This window comes from Phoenix dactylifera, chromosome 13 (genome assembly GCF_051530095.1).
Source record: "Phoenix dactylifera cultivar Ajwa chromosome 13, Ajwa_hap1_PhDact_Kaust_v1.1, whole genome shotgun sequence".
NCBI classification, from domain to species: Eukaryota; Viridiplantae; Streptophyta; class Magnoliopsida; order Arecales; family Arecaceae; genus Phoenix; species Phoenix dactylifera.
In genome coordinates, this window is record NC_143202.1 from 26255677 (window position 1) to 26275712 (window position 20036).

General features: G+C 40.8%; 1 protein-coding gene across 1 annotated transcript; it reads left to right on the plus strand.

Annotated features, from left to right (window-relative positions):
• The first annotated feature begins 11190 nt into the window (after window positions 1–11190).
• Window positions 11191–15619, plus strand: LOC103708150 (ABC transporter G family member 25-like). Its single transcript, XM_026804790.4, has 4 exons — window positions 11191–11455; window positions 11543–12380; window positions 13860–14000; window positions 14468–15619. The coding sequence occupies exons 1-4, from the start codon at window positions 11261–11263 to the stop codon at window positions 15322–15324; spliced, it is 2031 nt and encodes a 676-aa protein (XP_026660591.3). The 5' UTR covers window positions 11191–11260; the 3' UTR covers window positions 15325–15619.
• The last annotated feature ends 4417 nt before the right edge of the window (window positions 15620–20036 follow it).

The following is a 20036-nucleotide window of genomic DNA, read 5'->3' on the forward strand; positions in this document are numbered from 1 at the left end:
CATTTGATGCATAGGCTCGAGATCTCCATATCATTCGATTTTGGGTATGTAAACAGTTTAACAATAATAAATCACATTTGATGGATCGGATCATCTTTATTAGATCCTTATTATTTAATCTTGATCTGAATGGATCTAAGTAGAGAGAGAGAGAACTAGAAAATGAAACTATGAAGTTGAGGCACTCCTAGCTATTGAACTTATGTGTGTATATACATACATACATATATACGTGTGTGTGTGTGTGTGTGTGTGTGTGTGTGTGTGTGTGTGTGTGTGTGTGTAGAGAGAGAGAGAGAACTAGAGAATAAATCTATGACATTGAGACAATCCTAGCCATTGAACCTATGCATATATAGAAAGAGAGAGAGAGAACTAGAGAATGAACCTATAACGTTGAGACATTCCTAGCCATTGAACGTTCTTGAACACCGTCAAGCCAATGAGTCCGTTTTGTTGTGCAGGAAATTCTGCAATGAAAGCGAGGGGATGATATAAACGTCGTCCTATGATGGAAATGGTACACATTGCCGTGTCAAGTCCAAAACCTCTCGTCCTGTGACCCAACCCCTTCTTTTGAAACTGGCTTGACATGTGTCCTGCGTTTGTTTGCCCAGCATCATTCTAAATTTTTTTTCCTCCCATGGCCGCACCCTGATCATGATGGAGAAGAAAAGAACGCCCCATCGGTTGGTTTTTTAGAGACTTCTCCGTGCCCCGACAAACATATCTTTCTTTAGCCAAGTGACAATTTTAAACAAGATTACCAACTCCCCAAATAATTCTGAAAACAAGCTTATCATGACAAATTTGAAACCATCCCTCCAAGTTATAGACCAATTTCTTCCCCATCAACCTAACAACAAGCATGTTACCCTCCTTGCGATTATTCTACAATTGTATCGTTCTTCATCTTAGTGGCAATTTTGAGCTACCAAGTCCTGAAGTCACGATTCGTCATCTCCAAACCAGATTCTATATCGATACCATTCTATTATAGTATTGGTACATAGTTCGGTATAGTACAACTTAACATATCGAGTGTCGGTACTGTATCGCACAATGTATTGATTTGGTACAATGGAATATACTATGGATCGCGGGGTGGGGAAGAGGAATCCATGAAGAATCCAGGAAAGAGCAGCGAAGGAACGTATACGATACGGCACACTCAGTATAGCAAACCTTATCCTAAATCATTCCTTTTTATGAAAACAAGGTTACTTCGGCGAACTTTGAACCTTTCAAAGCAAGTCTATTGCCAAACCTAGCAACAAGCATATGATTCCCCTTGGATGCAGGATTGGGTGTATCTGCTAGTTTTATGTATCATCAAATATTGCTCCTTTCCTGCTGCATCATACACGTGTGGACTTCCTCTTTGTACCTTTACCCTCACATCACTGGCACATGCGATGGCCCTTGCTTCCAAAAATAGTCAACTTCCTTTCCCTGCTACAATGTCACATAGTAAGATGCAGAAGAACTTAACAAAAATAGTACAGATATTTCTAGGAGGGGAAATTTGTAAGTTGGAACAAATTCTTGAGTCCACCAGAACTTTTAAAATGAGAAAATTCTCAGCATTATCTACAGATAACAAAAAGGAAGGTGGATGTTATCTAATTGATAACTAAAGAAGAGTATGAAGACCATTCTAATATTAAAATTTAGAACTGAAAAAAAAATATTGTAGATGCTTTTTTGTGATGGTTACTGCACAATTTCCTCTAATTTGCCCTCCAAGGAGCCTTCTGATTTTAAAAATCTTAGGAGAAAAAGTTTCTCAGCATAACTCTAACCTCCACTGCTTGAGAAGGATACCTAGCTCCATTATAATTTGTCAAACTTGGCCTAATTAAATAGAATCAAAACCGCTATGTGCGCTCTATGCACCTTTCATCAGAGTAAAAACCTACGTGGCATCAGTTTTATTTTTTATTTTTTATTTTTTAAAATAAAAACAAAGATGAAGATAAAAATATGTTTGGTAATATTGTTTCTATTTTTATTAAATTTTTTTTAAAATAAACATTTATATTTTTGTACTACAATCGTTAACACCATCATTGTCACCTTTGTCCCCATCACTATCATTACCTTTATTATTAGTGCCACCATCTGGACACAATGCTACTGCTACGATTATCATCTTCGCTACGCCATTGCAAGCACCACAACCACCGCCATTGTAATGAACTTTGTTAGACCAGCATATTGTCATCTTCATCGTTGCCCTCATCATAGTTGCCTCCACTATATGGCTGCCATCTTCTACCCTAGCACCACCAATATCACCTCTGTGACACCACCATCCTATCACTACCTCCTTTATCACCACTAATTACCGTTATATTTTTATTTTTTTAAAAAAAATGAATTATACCACATATTTTATATTTTGAAAATTGAAAAGTATGCAAAAAAAATATTTTTATTTTTGAAAATATATAAAAAAAGATACCAAACAACACCTAGCATAACCGTATTATTGTTTAATGAATAAAAATAATTAAAATACAAGTTAAAAATCACTTTTGGCACTATATCTTTTGGTGCAACCATTCATCATTATACGACTATGTTAATTGTCTGGCTAAATGGGGCCTAGCATACTAATGATTCTCTTTCTTTTTTTATTATATCATTTTTTAAAAAAGGAATAAGTATATCGGTTAACAAAGAGTAACTAGGATAAAAATTAGTACTTAATAAGTAGCTATCTTTCTAGATTACAACAGAATGATTTTTTCATTAAAAAAAACTTATAAAATTATGAAATTCACTAAGTTGGATATACCGCAACAACACAACTAAATTAGGCAATTATAATGCCGAAACAATTTTAAATAGTCCTCTTACTCAAGTCATGGTTACATTTTGCCAGCAATTGTCGAGAACTTGTTATTTAGGAAAAAAAGAGGAATATTTTCTATAAAAGGATTGTCATTTTAAAGCTGGATTCCTTAAATTGGTTATGGCATCTTGACGTGAATAAGATTTCTGATAACATAAAGAATACTAAATAGAATTTTAAGTTTCATGAATTATTTTGAAAGAGTGTAAAAGTGAAACTCCGAGGATCCCAAGGGCTGAACCACATGCTTATCCACTCCTAGAACATGCTTAAAATCGAGTATTCAATCACAATGGAAAGAATATGAAAATTACCGTTCAAATGCTTATGGTGCAGAAAAAGAATGAAAAAAAGTTATTCATTTTTGTTTCTCTCTCTAAAACACTAAATTTTTTTTAGGAGAGAAGTCTGGATGTCAATAATGTTAAGAAATATAGAAAAGAGAGGGGGAGAGAGAAACTACCGGTAGCTTTTTCTTTTCTTTCAACTATTCACTCTCTCTTTTAAATGTTAGATAACTTTGGTCAGGCTAGTCCATCATGGGTAAGGCTGCAAATGGGTCGGGTCGACACGGGTCGACCCGACCCGACCCGACCCGCGTAGACCCGACCCGATCCGAATTTTAGGATCCGCGGGTCCGGATCGGATCCTAAAATTGGACCCGAATCATTTTCTGGGTCGGGTCTGGATTTACCAAATGGACCCGACCTGACCCGAATGGATCCGAAGAGAGAGAGAGAGGAAAAACAAAAGAAAGTCTTTTCTTTTTCTTTTTCTTTTTCTTTTTTTTGGCGTGGGTTGTGGTACTGTTGGTCAGTGTGGGAGGATAGCAAGTTAGCAACAAGCATAGGTTCACAGAATCCAAAGGAACGTCGGCCCGTCAGGATTCTCTCTCGATCTATTACACTGTTGAGACCTCTGGTGTCTCGGTAGCTGCCTTTTTTTTTTTTTTTCCTTCTGTTTTTTGGTTTTTGTTTCTTTTAACTTTTGAAGGGAGAAAGTGAGGGAACACTGCAACTGAATATGGGTCATGTGCCAGTTTTCTGTAATGGAATTGGATTTTGGAAGAAGGTCTGGGATTTTTTTTGTCCTCGTGAGAGGGGAGCTGGGAGACACGGAGTTCCGTTCAATCAGTCATATAGATAAAAAATAGTGTGATATGAAATTTGGCTTGTAGACCGACTTAGTTAGTAAGTCATGGGTCATCTGTTCTGACTGAAGCTCAATTGCAAAGTCTTTCAAGTCATGGGTCACCCAGCACCTCATAATTATGATATGACCAAATTAGATTTGCCTAAATTTTTTCCCAAAAGCACAAAAAAATTGGACCCGATCGGACCCGGACCCGACCCGAATCAGATCCGGACCCAACCCGAACCCGATCCGACCCAACCCGATCTTCAACCGGGTCGGGTCCGGATCCAAAATTAGGACCCGAACAAAAAATCGGGTCGGATCGGGGTCACCTAGGACCCGACCCGACCCGACCCATTTGCACCCCTAATCATGGGTGGCCCAACCAGGCTCCAAAATCAACACTTTTAAATACTTTCTCCAACTAAATTAACCTAAACAATGTAATTGTTACATAGAAATCTTATCCACAAAATGTTATACAATCAATATGTAGCCTCTCTATAGCTCCTACTTCGACATCTCGTATATGATTTTTCTTTTTTTTAATTATGATTCTAGTGGACAATGAAGCAATAAAAGAGCTGCACATCATCTATCGTCTATGTAACTTTTTTCTATAAAATTTCGATGTTGTTCAAATAATTCTTCCTTAGCACGCAGCCATGATTTTTTTTTTTTTTTGTTGTTCATTCTCTATTTTAAACATGGTGCTAAGCATACATATGCAATAATTAAACCACCTATCTCTCCTTGATTCATGTCATGGGAAGTCTACTTAATGAAAATGAGATCTTGTGCTAGGCACTATATATATTTTCTCTTTTTCACAATTTTTACTACAATCTTCAGTAAAGGCCGGGTGACTATCTCTGCTTTATTAATTAAAAAGAAATGCTGGAATGTTTCTTCCATGGCAGAGACAGAATAGGGCTCTGGGGATAATATTTGTTTTTTTTTCTCTCTTACTGTCGCAATGGGAAGTGGGTGGCACATTCCTGGCTCACGCCATCGTCCCCATCACCATGGGATATGTGGTGGATGAGCTAGAGGTCTCGAGTTCGAAACCCAAGCATCGCATTGGGGGGGGGGAGGGAATGTTGGACATATTCTGCCGGCCGCTGTGCGGGCCATACCTTACGAAGTCCCTCAGCAGCAAAGGGAGGGTCCCTGTCAGCATGTCCTGCCGCCTGCCAACGGCGATGGCTTGGTTAGTAGGTGGGTTATACCCGAGGGTCCCTGAACCCATGGCGAGGCCAGGTGGGAGTCCGGGATGGGCGAGGCCTGGTCGGAGTCGATTCGTAGCGCTGCCTTTGGTGGGGTTTAAGGAAATAGAGTTGCGCCTTCACTAACACCAGTCGGTTTTGGTGTAATGGTAGCGCTTGATCCTTCAAAAGACACATGCCTCTTAAAATACCTATAACTTTCCAACCATAACTCGGATTTTAATATTCTTAGGCTTGTTGGAAAGAAGAGAAAGAGACTTGAAACTTTATGTTAATACCTTTTCTAAATTCGGCCATTTAATGCTCTGAAAATGGCATGCAAATTGTATGACGTCCATGCACCTGCATCAGCGACAGTCCTTGTTGGGCCCCACATGACAAGGAATGTACAAGAGTGCCTTTGAGTGACGTGGCAGCTTGCCGGGCATTTGGACCCACCAGGCTGCCAACTACTACTATTACTATTACTATTTTTTCTTCTTCCTTCTTTCTTCTTTATTCTTCTTCCGTCGCCATCGTTTACGCACAACAAATATGAGTACAGCTCAAAGAGCCAGACATTCGAAGTCGTTTCTTGCCGCCGTCCCTATCACCATGAGATATGTGGTGGATGATGGCAGCGGTCCTTATTGGGCCCACATGATAAGGAACGTACAAGAGTGCCTCTGAGTGACGTGGCAGCTTGCAAAGCCGCACAAGCATTTGGACCCACCAGGCAACCAACTACTACTACCACTACTTCTACTATTTCTTCTTCTTTCGCCGTCGTTGCTCACACACAACAAATATGAGTACAGCTCAAAGAACTAGACACCCAAAGTCGTTTCATGCAGCCCTTATGCATAATGTAAGCTAAGCTACGTCCGACGTCCAAAGCTTCTAGAACTAGGCCTAGATTATAAGTGGAAACCTTTCTCAAACATAATATGTATGTAAAAAATTTTGAGTGCATTAAGAAGAGTCCACATAAATTATGCATGTTTTATAAACCAAAGTCATCAATTTGAAATGCCAAACCATTTGTTTCATGCTACTCTTGCTCTTGCACCTGCTTCCAAAGTATCAGCTTTTTTTAATGTGTTAAAAGTTTCGAGTTCACTAAAAAAAAGACACCTATTAATCAAGCATATGTTCTTTATTCGAGAAGCCCAAATGTCATGCTCTCCCCTACTTCATACGTTTTGCCATATTTCATAGATCTCAATAATCCTTAAAATTGACTGCACTAATTAAATATTTTAAATTCATTTTAAGAAGAAATTTCAGTTGATCATTTGCGGTTTTGACATTAGCACTGAATCTTCTATTCGACATATCAAATCAGTTTTGGTGCATTATTCCACCTACTTCATATCTGGTGAGTTTTATTTCTTGCCTACTTCTATCCATTGGGAGTTACCTTTTTATCCAGAAAAGTTTTTTTTTTCTTGAGAAAAAAGATGGGACTCCAACTGAGCCTATCTGAATTTTATTAATATCATAGAATTCAAATGTAAAAGTTTAACAAAAAATAGCTCAAGATAACAATGATTTTAAAAAATAATTTTCTCTTTGATACTTATCATCCATAGACCATAGACAAAGCTCAAACCTTCCAAACACCACAAAAATATGAAAAAGAAGGATCTGCCTCTCAAATCAACCTTATTTCTTAAGTACTCTGAAACTTGCTCAGAGTAACAAGTGAACAGTTGTTTCTTTTTTTATCACAGCACAACACCCATGAGGAAGGATTAGGCCTAGATCTCTTTTCAATTTATGAAGCATCCCATCCCATTCTACGCTTCTTCTCAATCCTCTTCACCCTCCAAACACCCCAAAAGATGAGAGAGGAGCACTATTTCTCCACGTAATCTTACTTCCAAAGAACTCCAGAAGTTTTTTTTTTTGGTACAACGGCAGCTCTCATACACTGAGTGTAAGCACAGCCCAAAGAATCAGATAATAAAAGTAAATACAAGGGAGATAAAACATAGGCATGGGTCTCTCAGATAAAATCTTCGAAGTGATGAGCTGCACATGATATCACCCAATCTGCAACGCTATTGACCTCTCTGAAGACATGGGTAGCTCGAAAGACAACGCATTTGCCTAAAAGTTGGCGAATGTGATGAAGCAGCCGCGTCCCCCTAACGGCACTCTCGGGACCCAAGATCCCCTTGGTCACTATATCGGAGTCCTCAAGCATGATACGGTCTGCCCCCAGCACCTGTCTGGCGTAGGAGACCCCCTCCCAGACAACTCTAACCTCGGCACCAGCGATGAACTGATCGAAAATATGTCAACCCCCGACAGCCATTAGTCTGGTCTGCTGATCCCTGATGACGAACCCGATGCTGCAACAACTATTCTCCTTGACACTATCGTCGAAATTCATCTTGGAGAAGCCAGGAGGTGGGGGCTCTCAAGATATAAGCATAATCCTAGGCGCTACTAGATAAGAACAAGTTGTTTCTTCTTTGCCACAACACATGCAAGGAAGGATGAGGCTTTTCCAAATTACCTGCCGTAAGAACTTTGCCCTTGGAAGCCAGCCATCAAAATAACCTCACTTTCTCAGAAATCTTCATTCTCCAAAAGATCAAATAAAATTCTTTCAGTTCACCCCCAAAAATGATGAACTTAAAACAAGAGCCTACCGTAAATAAACCGGAAGGTCACCAATGCCATCTCAAATTTATCATTAACAAAGAAGGTGAGATCAGATTGAGAATGTCCATGTGCTAGTAATACTTTAGAATAAGATATGTCATCCCGTACTGGACTGAACGATATGGGGCACACCATACCATATTGGTTCAATACCGCCAATACTCGATGTACTGAACTGGCCTCAATACTGGATGTACTTATATAATAACAGGATAGCACCGGTATGAGATTTTGATACCGAGATGACGTATCTTGCTTCAAAAAATTGTTCCAAAACTAACCTTCTGCAAATGATGATCCAAAAGAAGCAACCTTTGACTGAAACCTTATTTGGAACTACAGAAACGGATTGATCCATAACCAAAAGGAATAAACCCAAAAAAAGGCTAGCCGATTCAAACTGATCCAACCATCTATCCGACCAAAGTATGATCCTTTGCCCATTTCCTAGCATGAGAGTGGTTTCACACATAAAGTTCATGCCCTTCGTTTTCAATATACCCCGCCAGTAAAAAGAAATACCATTTCTTAGTCCATTGTACCAGAATCTTCTGTTATTATAATAGAAACAATATATCAGAGACTTCCACAAGCCTGGTTCACCATCAAGGAATTTCCCCTAATATTTGGCTAACAAGGATATATAGAAGTTCCTTGGATCCTTGACTCCTAAACCTACTTGAGTCTTTCCCATGCATACCAATTTTCAATTGACTAGACAATGACCCTTGCTCATAGATAGATAAAAAAGACCTTCTAATACAATCCAATTTCTTGACTACCCAATCCGACACCCAAGAAAAATATATCACGCAGCATTGTTTTTCTCAACTATGTCAAGTGGTGAGAAAAATTCAGAGTTGTAGATCTTGTAACAAGATTGAGAGGAATAAGCCTAACACAAATATAAAGTTAGGAAAGCTATAATCTGTTTCCAGCAACGACATGCAAATTTATGCCATGAGTCCCGTTAAAGCTGAATAAACACAATTATATGACAGCATCTATTGCACACTCACCAGCAAATGATGAACATGAACAAAATTCCTTGTCGTGGTAGCTGTTGTAACAAAATTACAAGGAACCTGCATGGTATAGACAGAAGGCTAAAAGCCAATATGTTTTCTAATTAAAGCTGAATAATCTCTCTTTCCACCAACTTTTCTCCTTTATTTTTTTGAATGAAAGGGAGGCAGGGATGGCAACCTGGCTTTTATTAAAGATTAGAAAAAAAAAAAATTACAGAAGAAAGGAAGGAAGATTTGAAAAAGTTATATTACAGCTGGTATATGGAACAAGGTTAAAGAGAGAGAGGGAGAGAGACCAAACATCTTTTATATCAGCCTTCATGAAGATCTCTAGGAATATTATTAACCTTGCCAAATTCTTCTGATTCTGACAAAAGATCTTGGTCACATAAAGTACCCTAGTCATTGAAGATGCGAAGTTCTTCGGAGGCTACGGTGGCAACAGATGAATATTTGTTAAGAAAAACTATGAAATTTCGTTCTTTCCAACACACCCACACAATAGCCGCGAGAAGCATAAGAACAACCAGTTGAACCTTTTTTCCAAAATTCCTTTGAATCCAGTCGAGACAAAGGTAACTAAAAGAGGATTGGGGATGTGGCACTCTGAGAGCCAAGCATAACGCCTTCCAAATAGATGGGAAGAAGTAGCAAGAAAAAACATAGTCCACCATCTCTAAAGTCTGGTTGCACAATACACATTCGCCAAGGTTCTTGCCAAGTTTCTTTCCAATCACCTCTCTAGTATTTATATTTTTTCTCCAGCACAACCAAAAAATATATATTTAATCTAAGAGGGATATATAGAAAGACTCCAAAGAGAAGATGCAAACTTGCATTAGTATTAACGAATGGATATAGAGAAGCTGTGGAAAATTTGTCATTGATGTTTGATTTTCAAATGATTTGATCCTCCTTTTGGATCAAAGTGGCCATGGCAAGAAGTCTTGACAGTTGAGTCAAGTGCGATTGAACCAGCGAAGGGGCAGAAGAAGATAACTTGGTGTTAATCTTAAGACCAATAGAAAGACTCCAAAGAGAAGATGCAGACTTGCATTTAATGCCGCTAGTATTAACGAATGGGTATAGAGCAGCTGTGGAAAATTTGTCATTGCTGCCTGATTTTCAAATGATTTGATCCTCCGGGCCATGGCAAGAAGACTTAACAGTTGAGTGGTCAATTGTGATTGAACGACGAAGGGGCAGAAGAAGATAACTTGATTTAATTGACCACCATGCCTCTTTTTTTTTTCCGACTCCTTAAGCATAAGTCAGGGAAGGTAGTCTGAAGGGGGCATCACAAATTCAGATATTTTTCCATTTCAATAAGGAACTTTGACCATTACCGATTCTGAACCCAACCTGTTTTCAAAAACAAGGAGAGCACAAACTACATCTCTCTGTTATCATCACCTCCCTTCACTCGCTCAAAATCTAAATATTACCCAACATGTTCGAACCAAAGAAAGCAAGGGCCCACCCTTTGACTGGTTGACCCTTCTGCTGCACCCTAAGGAAACATTTAATTTTATGCTAAAAACGACTAACAAAACCAATCCCAAACTCCTGATGCATGTGTACCGATAAAAAAAAAAAATCATCATGCATGTACCTTGGTTTTTATTTATTCATTTATTTTTACATCGACGACTCCTACACAGCAGGTATAAGTGTACCCATAAGGTCACATAAAAGTAAAAAATGCAAAGTAGACGGGATAGGGTCATGATGACACCTTCGGAATGATGGGTCATACACCAAATTCGAAGCACAGTTGGCCTCTCAGTATACAAGTGTAGTCTGAAATACAATACATTCACTCGAAAGTTGGCGAGTATCATGGATACATCATCCTATCAGACTGCTCAAAGCTCAAGATTCCCTCGATGACAGCATTTTTCTCAAAAATGATGTAATCCGCATACATCATCCGTTTTGCATAGAAAATATCTTTCGAAGCAGCTCGAATCTCGACTCTGATAGCAGTCTAATCGAAAATTCGCTCATTCTAGCTGCTATTAATCTGGCCAACTGATCTCGTTGCTATATCCATCCGCCACCACACTGCCTAGAAGTTTATCTCGAGAAAGTCGAAAGGTGGGGGCTCCCCTTTGCAAAAGAGAGGATTCGGCCACAAAGCGGCGCGACGGGAAGGAGAGAGAGAGAGAGAGAGAGAGAGAGTGGAACCAAGCCGTTCGAGTTGGACACGCTTGTTTATTTCTTTCGTACCTTCCTGGAATTTCCCATCAAATGAGTGAAGGTGGCCAGCTGTTCTCCAAGATTCCCTCCACAGCCTGCCACATACCCCCCCCCTTCAAGCACTCTTTTATATACCACTCCCTCTCCCTCGGCCCTTCCTCTCTATGTTGGTCCTCTCTCTCGCTCCAAAAGTCGCTGCTAGTTATTACAATCCTTCGGGGCTTTACGTTCTCCAAGCTCTCCAAAGCAACACTCAGTGCAAAATGCCTCCCACTGGCAAAGAATGTGATCAGAATGGAGTCGCCAACCGATGTATGGATTCTTTCATCTCCACCTCCTGCTATCCCCTCACTCTCCAGGTACTACTCCCATTCATAGCAATTCGCTATCATACACTCATTCTTTATCTTCATGTTGATAAGGGTGCGTTATATTCGCTGGTGTAGTTCATGGATATTACGTATCGCATCAAACTGGACCCAAAGGTGGCCGCCACAGGGAGCGGAATCAAGCGGATATTCCATGCCGGCGGCGCGGCGAATTCCCCGGCGGCGGTCCCCGAAGAACGAACCATCCTGAATGGTGTCAGCGGGATTGTCTCGCCCGGCGAGTTCCTCGCGGTCCTCGGCCCGTCGGGGAGCGGCAAGTCGACTCTACTAAGTGTAATCGCCGGCCGGCTCCAGGGGGAGCACTCCGGCGCCGTGCTGGCCAACGGCCGTCGGCTTACCAAACCGGTTCTCCGCCGAACCGGGTACGTGGCCCAGGACGACGTGCTCTATCCTCACCTAACCGTAAGGGAGACCTTGGTTTTCTCCGCGATGCTCCGGCTGCCTCGGACCGTGGCGGCGGCGGAGAAGGTGGCGGCGGCGGACGAGGTGGTGGCGGAGCTGGGGCTGGAGAAATGCGCCGACACGGCGGTGGGGAACGCCTTCGTGAGGGGGATCTCCGGCGGCGAGCGGAAGCGGGTCAGCATAGGCCACGAGATGCTGGTGAACCCGAGTCTCCTGGTTCTCGACGAGCCGACGTCCGGTCTGGACTCCACGGCGGCCTACCGCCTTGTGGCCACCCTGACCGGGATCGCCCGGAAGGGCCGGTCCATCGTAACCTCGATCCACCAGCCCTCGAGCCGGGTCTACCAGATGTTCGACTCGGTTCTTTTGCTCTCCGAGGGGAATTGCTTGTATTTTGGGCGAGGGAGGGAGGCCATGGATTATTTCGGTTCGGTCGGGTTCGCTCCCCGGTTCCACATGAACCCGGCCGACTTCATGCTCGACCTTGCAAACGGTAAGCGCAAGTGGAGCTTCCAGAATTTCTAACAAAATATACTGTTGGTTTGAATAGATTAGAATAAACAGAAAGGAAATCTGATTCAAAGTTTACAAAAAATGCTTTTTCTTGCATGATTGGAGGACGTGATCCAAGAGAAGTCTTATCATTCTCTTTCTACTTATATTCCCTCCATTCTTTGAAAGGATAATATTCATATCCTCTACTAAAATATCAGTCCATCACATAAGAGTTATACATATATATTTAACAAGAAAAGGGATAAAAGTATTTTATCAAAGTATTGAACTAGCAAATTCATTAAATGAGTGCATCTGTTGCTTTCTATTTAAGCACAAATTTTCTACAGTGCATGCTACAGCACAATCTTATATATCATACATGGTACATCATTGCTGATAACTATCTATTTTTGTTGATGATCCTTGAGCAAGGTGTAATATTCTATGATACATATATATATTGAAGAGTCAAAATGAACTTATAAAGAAGGTGCGGAAAGCAGAGGCCGTGGAATTCTTGTCTAGTGTGACGTATCCTTCCACTTAATACTCATACAGTCTTTATGCTTTTATAAATATCGAACTGTTTATGTTATCATTCCCTCTTTCAATTTGAGATGCCGTCACTAGCGTAATAAATATCGGTTTCTGTGGTTCCTCCTTCTCCTGGTACCCCGTTCCTCCTGCCACCTTTTTCGGTGGAGAAAGGTGGTGTCTGTATCTATCTAAAAGTGATTGGGCTCATAAATTTCCATGTTAGGTATGCTTAGGATCTGGCTGTCCATGATTACCCACCAGACACGTGGCACCGTTAGTGGGAAGGAAAAATGTTCCTTCTCACAGAGTGGCACGTGTCTGGTGACCCTTCGGTGGATGGAGCTGGAAAGTTCCACTTTTCTCCTTTTGCAGGCCTTTTCTCACAGGGACCATGTTCCCCTGGAGATTATATATGTAATCTATTCCCCTGTTACTGTTAGCCCCCCGTGTTCCCCTTTTAATCCATGCAGCTATACATATTCCGCGATATCCTGCATAGCCACAAGGAGCAGTATTCGAACTATACCTCACCTAGTGGTCGCAGGACTTAGGTTCTCCTCTCTGTTTTCGTTATAAATACTCATTCCCTGACTCTCCTTCCATCAAAACAAAAAGAAAAAGGAAAATCTATTCCTAAAGGTGGATCGACAACATTGCCCTGTTGGAATTCCACATATTTTTTTCCCACCATTGCTCATTTGATGTTCTTTGGTTTGTCTGAAAAGTCAAAAAAGAAATGCTTCTTAATCAACTTGAAGCACTGAGAATAGGGATAGAGCTTAACATGGTCAGACTAGTCTGTTACTTTACTGCTCCTGGTAGGCACTCTTAGTTTGGATAAAAGAGAAGATGGCGACGTAGGATCCATGAAGCTAAGATTTAAGTACTTGTTAATGTAAGAGTTTAGTGCTGAGTGGATGTATTAATTTAATTGCAGGGGTTGCTCAGATAGACTATCAAGCTGACGCGGAAAAGTCCAACGTAAAGCAATCTCTTATCACCTCCTACAACAGAGTGTTAGCCCCAAAGGTGAAAGCCTGCATTAGTGCTGCCGAAGCTGGAGATGTTGCAGAAACTGGTAACCACCACTCTCCTTAAAGAAACGAGATACAACTTTTGTAGAATTCACCTGCTAGCTGATTGCAAAGCATGTTAAAAGAAAGCACAATTAATACACAGGAGTGCTAATAGCTTATTCTAGTTCATGTTATAGTCTCAAGTCCTATATATTATACATCATGTACGTTAGTCTGCAAGTAAAGCCAATGTGCTAACCTTCCATGACAAACAAGGGGACCTGTAATATTCCATATGAGAAAGGTGAAAAGAAGGAAGAGAATGAATGCCATCCAGCAAAAACAGAGGAAAACAGAATCAAATGCATCGATAATGTATTAGAGAGTAGACACGGAACTAATAGCATCTAGAGAATGAAGACCAGAAATTTAGCCTTGATAAGCCACATTATAGAGTACCATACGCAACAAACAAGTAGGTCAACCAGATTCTAAAACCAGTCTCTTTGAACTCTTGTTATTTAATCAGGTAGCGAAAGATCCACCATGAGGGAGCAGAGGAATTGCAGGAGCATCAGCTGGTTCAGCCAGTTCGGCATCCTCCTGCGCCGAAGCCTCAAGGAAAGGAGGCACGAGACCTTCAACTCCCTGAGAGTCTTCCAAGTCATGGCTGCAGCCGTCCTCGCAGGGTCCATGTGGTGGCACTCCAACATTCATGATGTTCGGGACCGGCTGGGCCTCCTTTTCTTCATCTCGATTTTCTGGGGCGTCTTTGCATCCTTCAATGCGGTCTTCACGTTCCCGCAGGAGCGCGCGATCTTCATCAAGGAGAGGTCCGCAGGCATGTACGCCGTGTCCTCCTATTTCATGGCTCGAATGGCCGGCGACCTCCCCATGGAGCTTATTCTCCCCACTGTCTTTGCTCTGATATTCTATTGGATGGCCGGGCTCAGGGAGGAGCCAGAAGCGTTCATGATGACACTGGCTGTGCTGCTTGGCTATGTTCTGGTGGCGCAAGGTCTTGGCCTTGCCCTCGGCGCGGCCATCGTGGATGCGAAGAAGGCTTCCACGGCGGTCACAGTAGTCATGCTGTCATTCCTCCTCACTGGGGGTTTTTATGTTCAGAATGTGCCGAGCTGCATCGCCTGGATGAAGTATACCTCCTTCACCTTCTACTGCTACAGGCTGCTCATCGACGTGCAATATCGAGGAAGCGAATTGGCTACTATTCTAAGTTTGTCTCACCAAGGGAACAGAAGGGAGACAGCAGTGGAAGAGAATTTGGGGGGGAAAGCCGGTTCGGCGGCGTGCATTGTGGCATTGGTCGCCATGTTTGTAGGATACAGGCTTTTGGCGTATCTTGCTCTCAGACGCATCAAAACATGAACACAGTTGCAGGGTTGACATGGTTTAATTCTGCCGTATGGCATGTGGGTATTGAACGTACCAAGATGACTACAGGAACAAGCAAGCGTGCATTAATTTGTTGTCAAAACATCATGTTTAGGATCCTAACACCGAGATTAATAACTACTGCTCTGTAAAAATAGGAATGCGGAGTGCAGTGGTAAGCTACCGTAAGGAAGCAAAAAGGGTTGCTTCCATTGTGTGTCATATATAACAGTTATCTGCTAAATCTGTTCACCTGCTAAGGTTGCAAATCGAAATCAATATTTCTTCATCCGCCATTTTTGTTTCTTCAATAACAATAGTTGTATAAATCTTCAGATTTTGTTCATCTTTGTTAAGGCCACTTGTGATGAGCCAGATTTTTTTCAAAATAATTTCAGAATCAGTTGACATAGTATGGGTTGTTTAAACTTGTTTTTGTTTTTGGAAGCCGCATTAGCATGTGGTAAATTGAGCCATATTTATGGGTCTCAATATTTGAACAGTTTAACCTGTTTAACTTGTTTTAACCTGATATAGTTTGGATTATATTACTTATTTAATAAAATGAACAGGTTCGAGTTTAGATTTTTGACTTATTTAGTTATAACTAATTCTAAATTTTTGACACATCCGATGGCAACCCTTTAGTCATGTTACTGCTGAAACAGACCTACGTTGGTTGGTTCACTAAATTGATGATTCTTGATAGTGAGTGAAGTCGCTGAACCATGCAACATGAAGTTTTCCCTCTCATGTCGAATGTGGCTTCCATGTTGAAGTTTTCCTCTCGGGCTTGAGTTGGACTTGTACTGCTGTCAACCCCCAGTGTCTGACAGGCTAACTTAGGCTTAGCCCATTAAAGTTCTAATAAAGGCCAGTTCGGATGCCGTGGCAAACCATCTGAGACGATACCATGAATCGTAAAGGACGGGGAAAAAAGTAGAGAGATTTTCTAAAGAAGGAAACTTTTGCTTCCGGATTTAGAAGCTTGGGATATAAAGGAATCTACCATCTTATTTTTTGTTCTTTTTTATAGATTCTATGATTCGAAAGCTCCCATTTATCAAGTTTTCTACGCTCTTTCGAACTTACCTACGGGATGGTTTATGCCTGCATTCCATGAGGGAGGAGAGGATTCCAACCCGGATCCTATTAGTAGGCAAAAGTCTTTTGATGGCATACATGCCTGTTTGCTTCCTTTTTAACATTAGGTAATGTTAATGCATGGTCCGACCTGTAACAACTCAGAACTCTATCTAAAATGGTTAGCTGAAAGGTATTATTTTGGTTCCTTGATCTTGTATAAGTACCCAAGATTTACGTAGCGAATAACCAATATGGAACTAAACAAACGCCCGCACGAGTCCTCACATATTCCTTCCGTTCAAGCTCTGACATTCTCGTCAGGTTAAGGGATCAAATCTATTCAAATCTAATCACAAACACCACGATACGCCTATTGTCAGCCGCAATGGATCCGTGCTGCAGTGTCTCCTAATCCACATAGGTTATGGCTAGCCGGAAGGTATTATTTAGAAATTTCTTGATCCTGTATAAATACCCAAATTTACTCAGTAAATAACTAATGTAGGACTAAACACACGCCCACACAGGTCCTCACACGACCCATAATGGATATATGTGATAAGCAGGTTCGAGTTCGGCATAACGAGTTTGAGTCGTAAATGAGTCAGCCTAATTAACTTATTTATTAAATAAATTTGGGTTTAGGTTTGGAGTTTTAATCTATTTAATGGCTGAGTTTGATGATTCCATCCTAACTTGGTTTACTTGTTAACGCATTTAAGAATGTTTAACTTGTTTTTGTTTATAAATTCTGATTAGTTTAACAGATTGTTATAGACCCAATCCTATCCGACATATTTATCAAATCGGTTAGGCATGTAGGTTCGATTGGTTGTTCACTAAATGAGATAATTTTTCGATTTTGATTTCTGGCTCGTTTAATAAAGCTTTGAGTTCACAAGTGTTCTCTAATACGTTATCTCAAACTAATCCAAACTTGACTTGACTCGACCGATTACCATCCTAGGTGGCAACAGTATAATATCCCATTGCTTTGTTCTCTCAATGTTCTTCTCGTTTGTTGGTTGTAATATTATCTAAAAATATTCATCTCGTTTGTCGCAGACTCGTAGACTTGTGGTTATGTTTTGCTGGTCCTCCCTCGTGACATAGTGGAATTTTGGAGTTTTTTTTCCTTTTTAATAAAAAAAGTATAAATAGAAGTACTAAATTTGGACATATGCAACGGAATGCATCAACTTAAGTTTTCGCAATCTCCACCACCCTCCTCGCCGCCGCCGCCGTCGCCACCCCTGTCGCTTAATTCTAACCCATGTTATATAGAATATAAATCACCAACATGAAGGTAAGATAGCTGAGATTCACAATTGGAAGAGGGTTGTTGATCGGAGCTTCGAGGAACACTACAAATTGGTGATGAGTACGAAAGAGCTTCCATTGTTCATAGTTTAATTCTTTTTTGTGGCTACTTTGGTGAAGGAAGTGTAATTGAATGCCAAGAATATTCAGTCGGCTAGATTTTCCTCCACATCTCGTTAAGACTTACCCTCATATCCATGTCAGAGAATAATCTATTTGGTGTCGCATCACAATCCTTCCTTTATCAAAATGTGCACGCCCCTGGTGCTCATAAGTTTATGTTTGAGTGAAAGAAGTGCAGCTGAATGCAAATAGCCAGCGTCACTGGCCACGTCAAACGACCCATATGGTACGGGGTCACAATCCTTGGACCCAATCTCAAAGTAGCGAAATGATCGATCGTGATATGGTGGTGAGCAGTCTCTTCACTTCTAAAGGCCTTGGGACAAGACCACCTTTTGCTGGTGCAATTCTGGTTTCAACGTCGCATTCGGTACTTAATGTTAGGCGTGTGTATTTAATGCTTCTACGGCGGCCATTTCAAATGCATATGCACAATTAAATACGCGTAGGCATCATGTTAAGCCGTGCGTCCTTCTCGGCAAGCTCGAATGCATGGTTGCCAAAATTTGTACCACTTGCGTTTTTACTTATTTCGTACCAAAATGTTGTTCTTACAAGAGCTAAGTCTGTCATATTTGCTTACACGTAATGCATTTGGCATTATGCATGCATTCTGTATAGTGATTTTTTTGGATGTCGATTTCCTTGAAGTAGGTAACAAAGTAGACCTGTATTTGCTTACACGTAATGCATTTGGCATTATGCATGCATTCTGTATAGTGATTTTTTTGGATGTCGGTTTCCTTGAAGTAGGTAGCAAAGTAGACCTGTGCATCTCTCTCTCTCTCTCTCTCTCTCTCTCTCTCTCTCTCTCTCTCTCTCTCTCTCTCTCTATATATATATATATATATATATAGAGAGAGAGAGAGAGAGAGATGAGCATGCATGCGCGAGCGGCACTAACCATCACCACCAGGCCCCGCACCAACAACAAAGAGCCTATCTCATAATCCACCAAATCACTATCATTGACCTTCGAGGGGAATGCTATCTACCCTGAGAATGCAAGCCGCTCTCAACTCAGCTTCAGAAACCAGGGATCACTGAAATAGCAAATGGTAAAAACTAGAAAAAAGGGATGTGCCTCGGCCATATGGCCTCCTACCAGAAATCAAGTTTTTATGTTAATGCGTCTAACTGATCAGATTCACTCTTGGGTTGGTCCACGTTTACATGTTTTTGAAACCTTTGCCTAAAGCACTACCAAATGGCACCTCCCTCCATCCTTATGGCCATCTTTGTAGTGGAACGAGGATGTGGCTTGGCAATAACTTCAAACGAAATCTAGGTGTGTATATATATATATATATATATATATATATATATATATATATATATATATATATATATATATATATATCAGAATTGGCTAACAGTTTGGGGGGACTATACCAGGTGAGCTATTTGAAGACGGATCGAAATGCTTGGTTGCTGATTGAATTATTCGGCAAACCCCACTTCATGGGCCATATAATGTTAACCATGCCATGTTGGATGATCGTATCCTCGATGGAATCGAACTCACCGTCTAAGACAGGCCCTACATCCACAAATGCCATTAAAATCTATTTAAATGCAGTTGTACGAATTTGTTTCATGGGTCCTGCTAGTAGCCGATGTGGTGTTTAAATTCTATCCTTAATTTTTTTTTTTTGTTTAACTTTCAGTTAGTTGGTAATTTGAATACATGAAATTAGGTATTGATCAGGTATAAAGGGATAAATTCTTTGTGGATAAGGACACGGATCTGCCAAGCTGAAAAAAAGGTCCTTTTGGATAGGAGAAGGCAGGTTCCTGTGTCAAAAGAATTAGTCCTTTTAATAGTTGTTTATTACTCTGTAAGTTGCTTGAGTGCTTCATTCGGATCCATTGTACTTGTCTTCTTTCGGGTCAATTAGATCCTCGCCTTTCCAGACCATTGACCGCTCTCTGGTATTATAAATCTAGACAACTAGCTGGTCTTCTCAGCTTCCTTCAGAATAGGTCTAATAGAGTTACAAAGCCCCTCGTTAATTATATTCTTTTTGGTCTATTTGGATGTTGGAATGTCACATCTTAGCAACTGGTGGTTCAGGCTCACTCAACACAACGAAACACACACACACAAACTTTTAAGAGTAGAGTAGAAAGGGGATTCCCAAGGGTGAGGAGAAGGTACTTTGATTTTAATCTGAGTT

What these genes read in the sequence shown, in the direction of transcription:
- LOC103708150 (XM_026804790.4), top strand. Translation starts at nt 11,261, where the DNA reads ATGTTGGTCCTCTCTCTCGCTCCAAAAGTCGCTGCTAGTTATTACAAT. An exon ending in GCTATCCCCTCACTCTCCAG is followed by an intron (nt 11,456 to 11,542) that starts GTACTACTCCCA and finishes TCGCTGGTGTAG; the next exon opens with TTCATGGATATTACGTATCG. An exon ending in TGGAGATGTTGCAGAAACTG is followed by an intron (nt 14,001 to 14,467) that starts GTAACCACCACT and finishes TTATTTAATCAG; the next exon opens with GTAGCGAAAGATCCACCATG.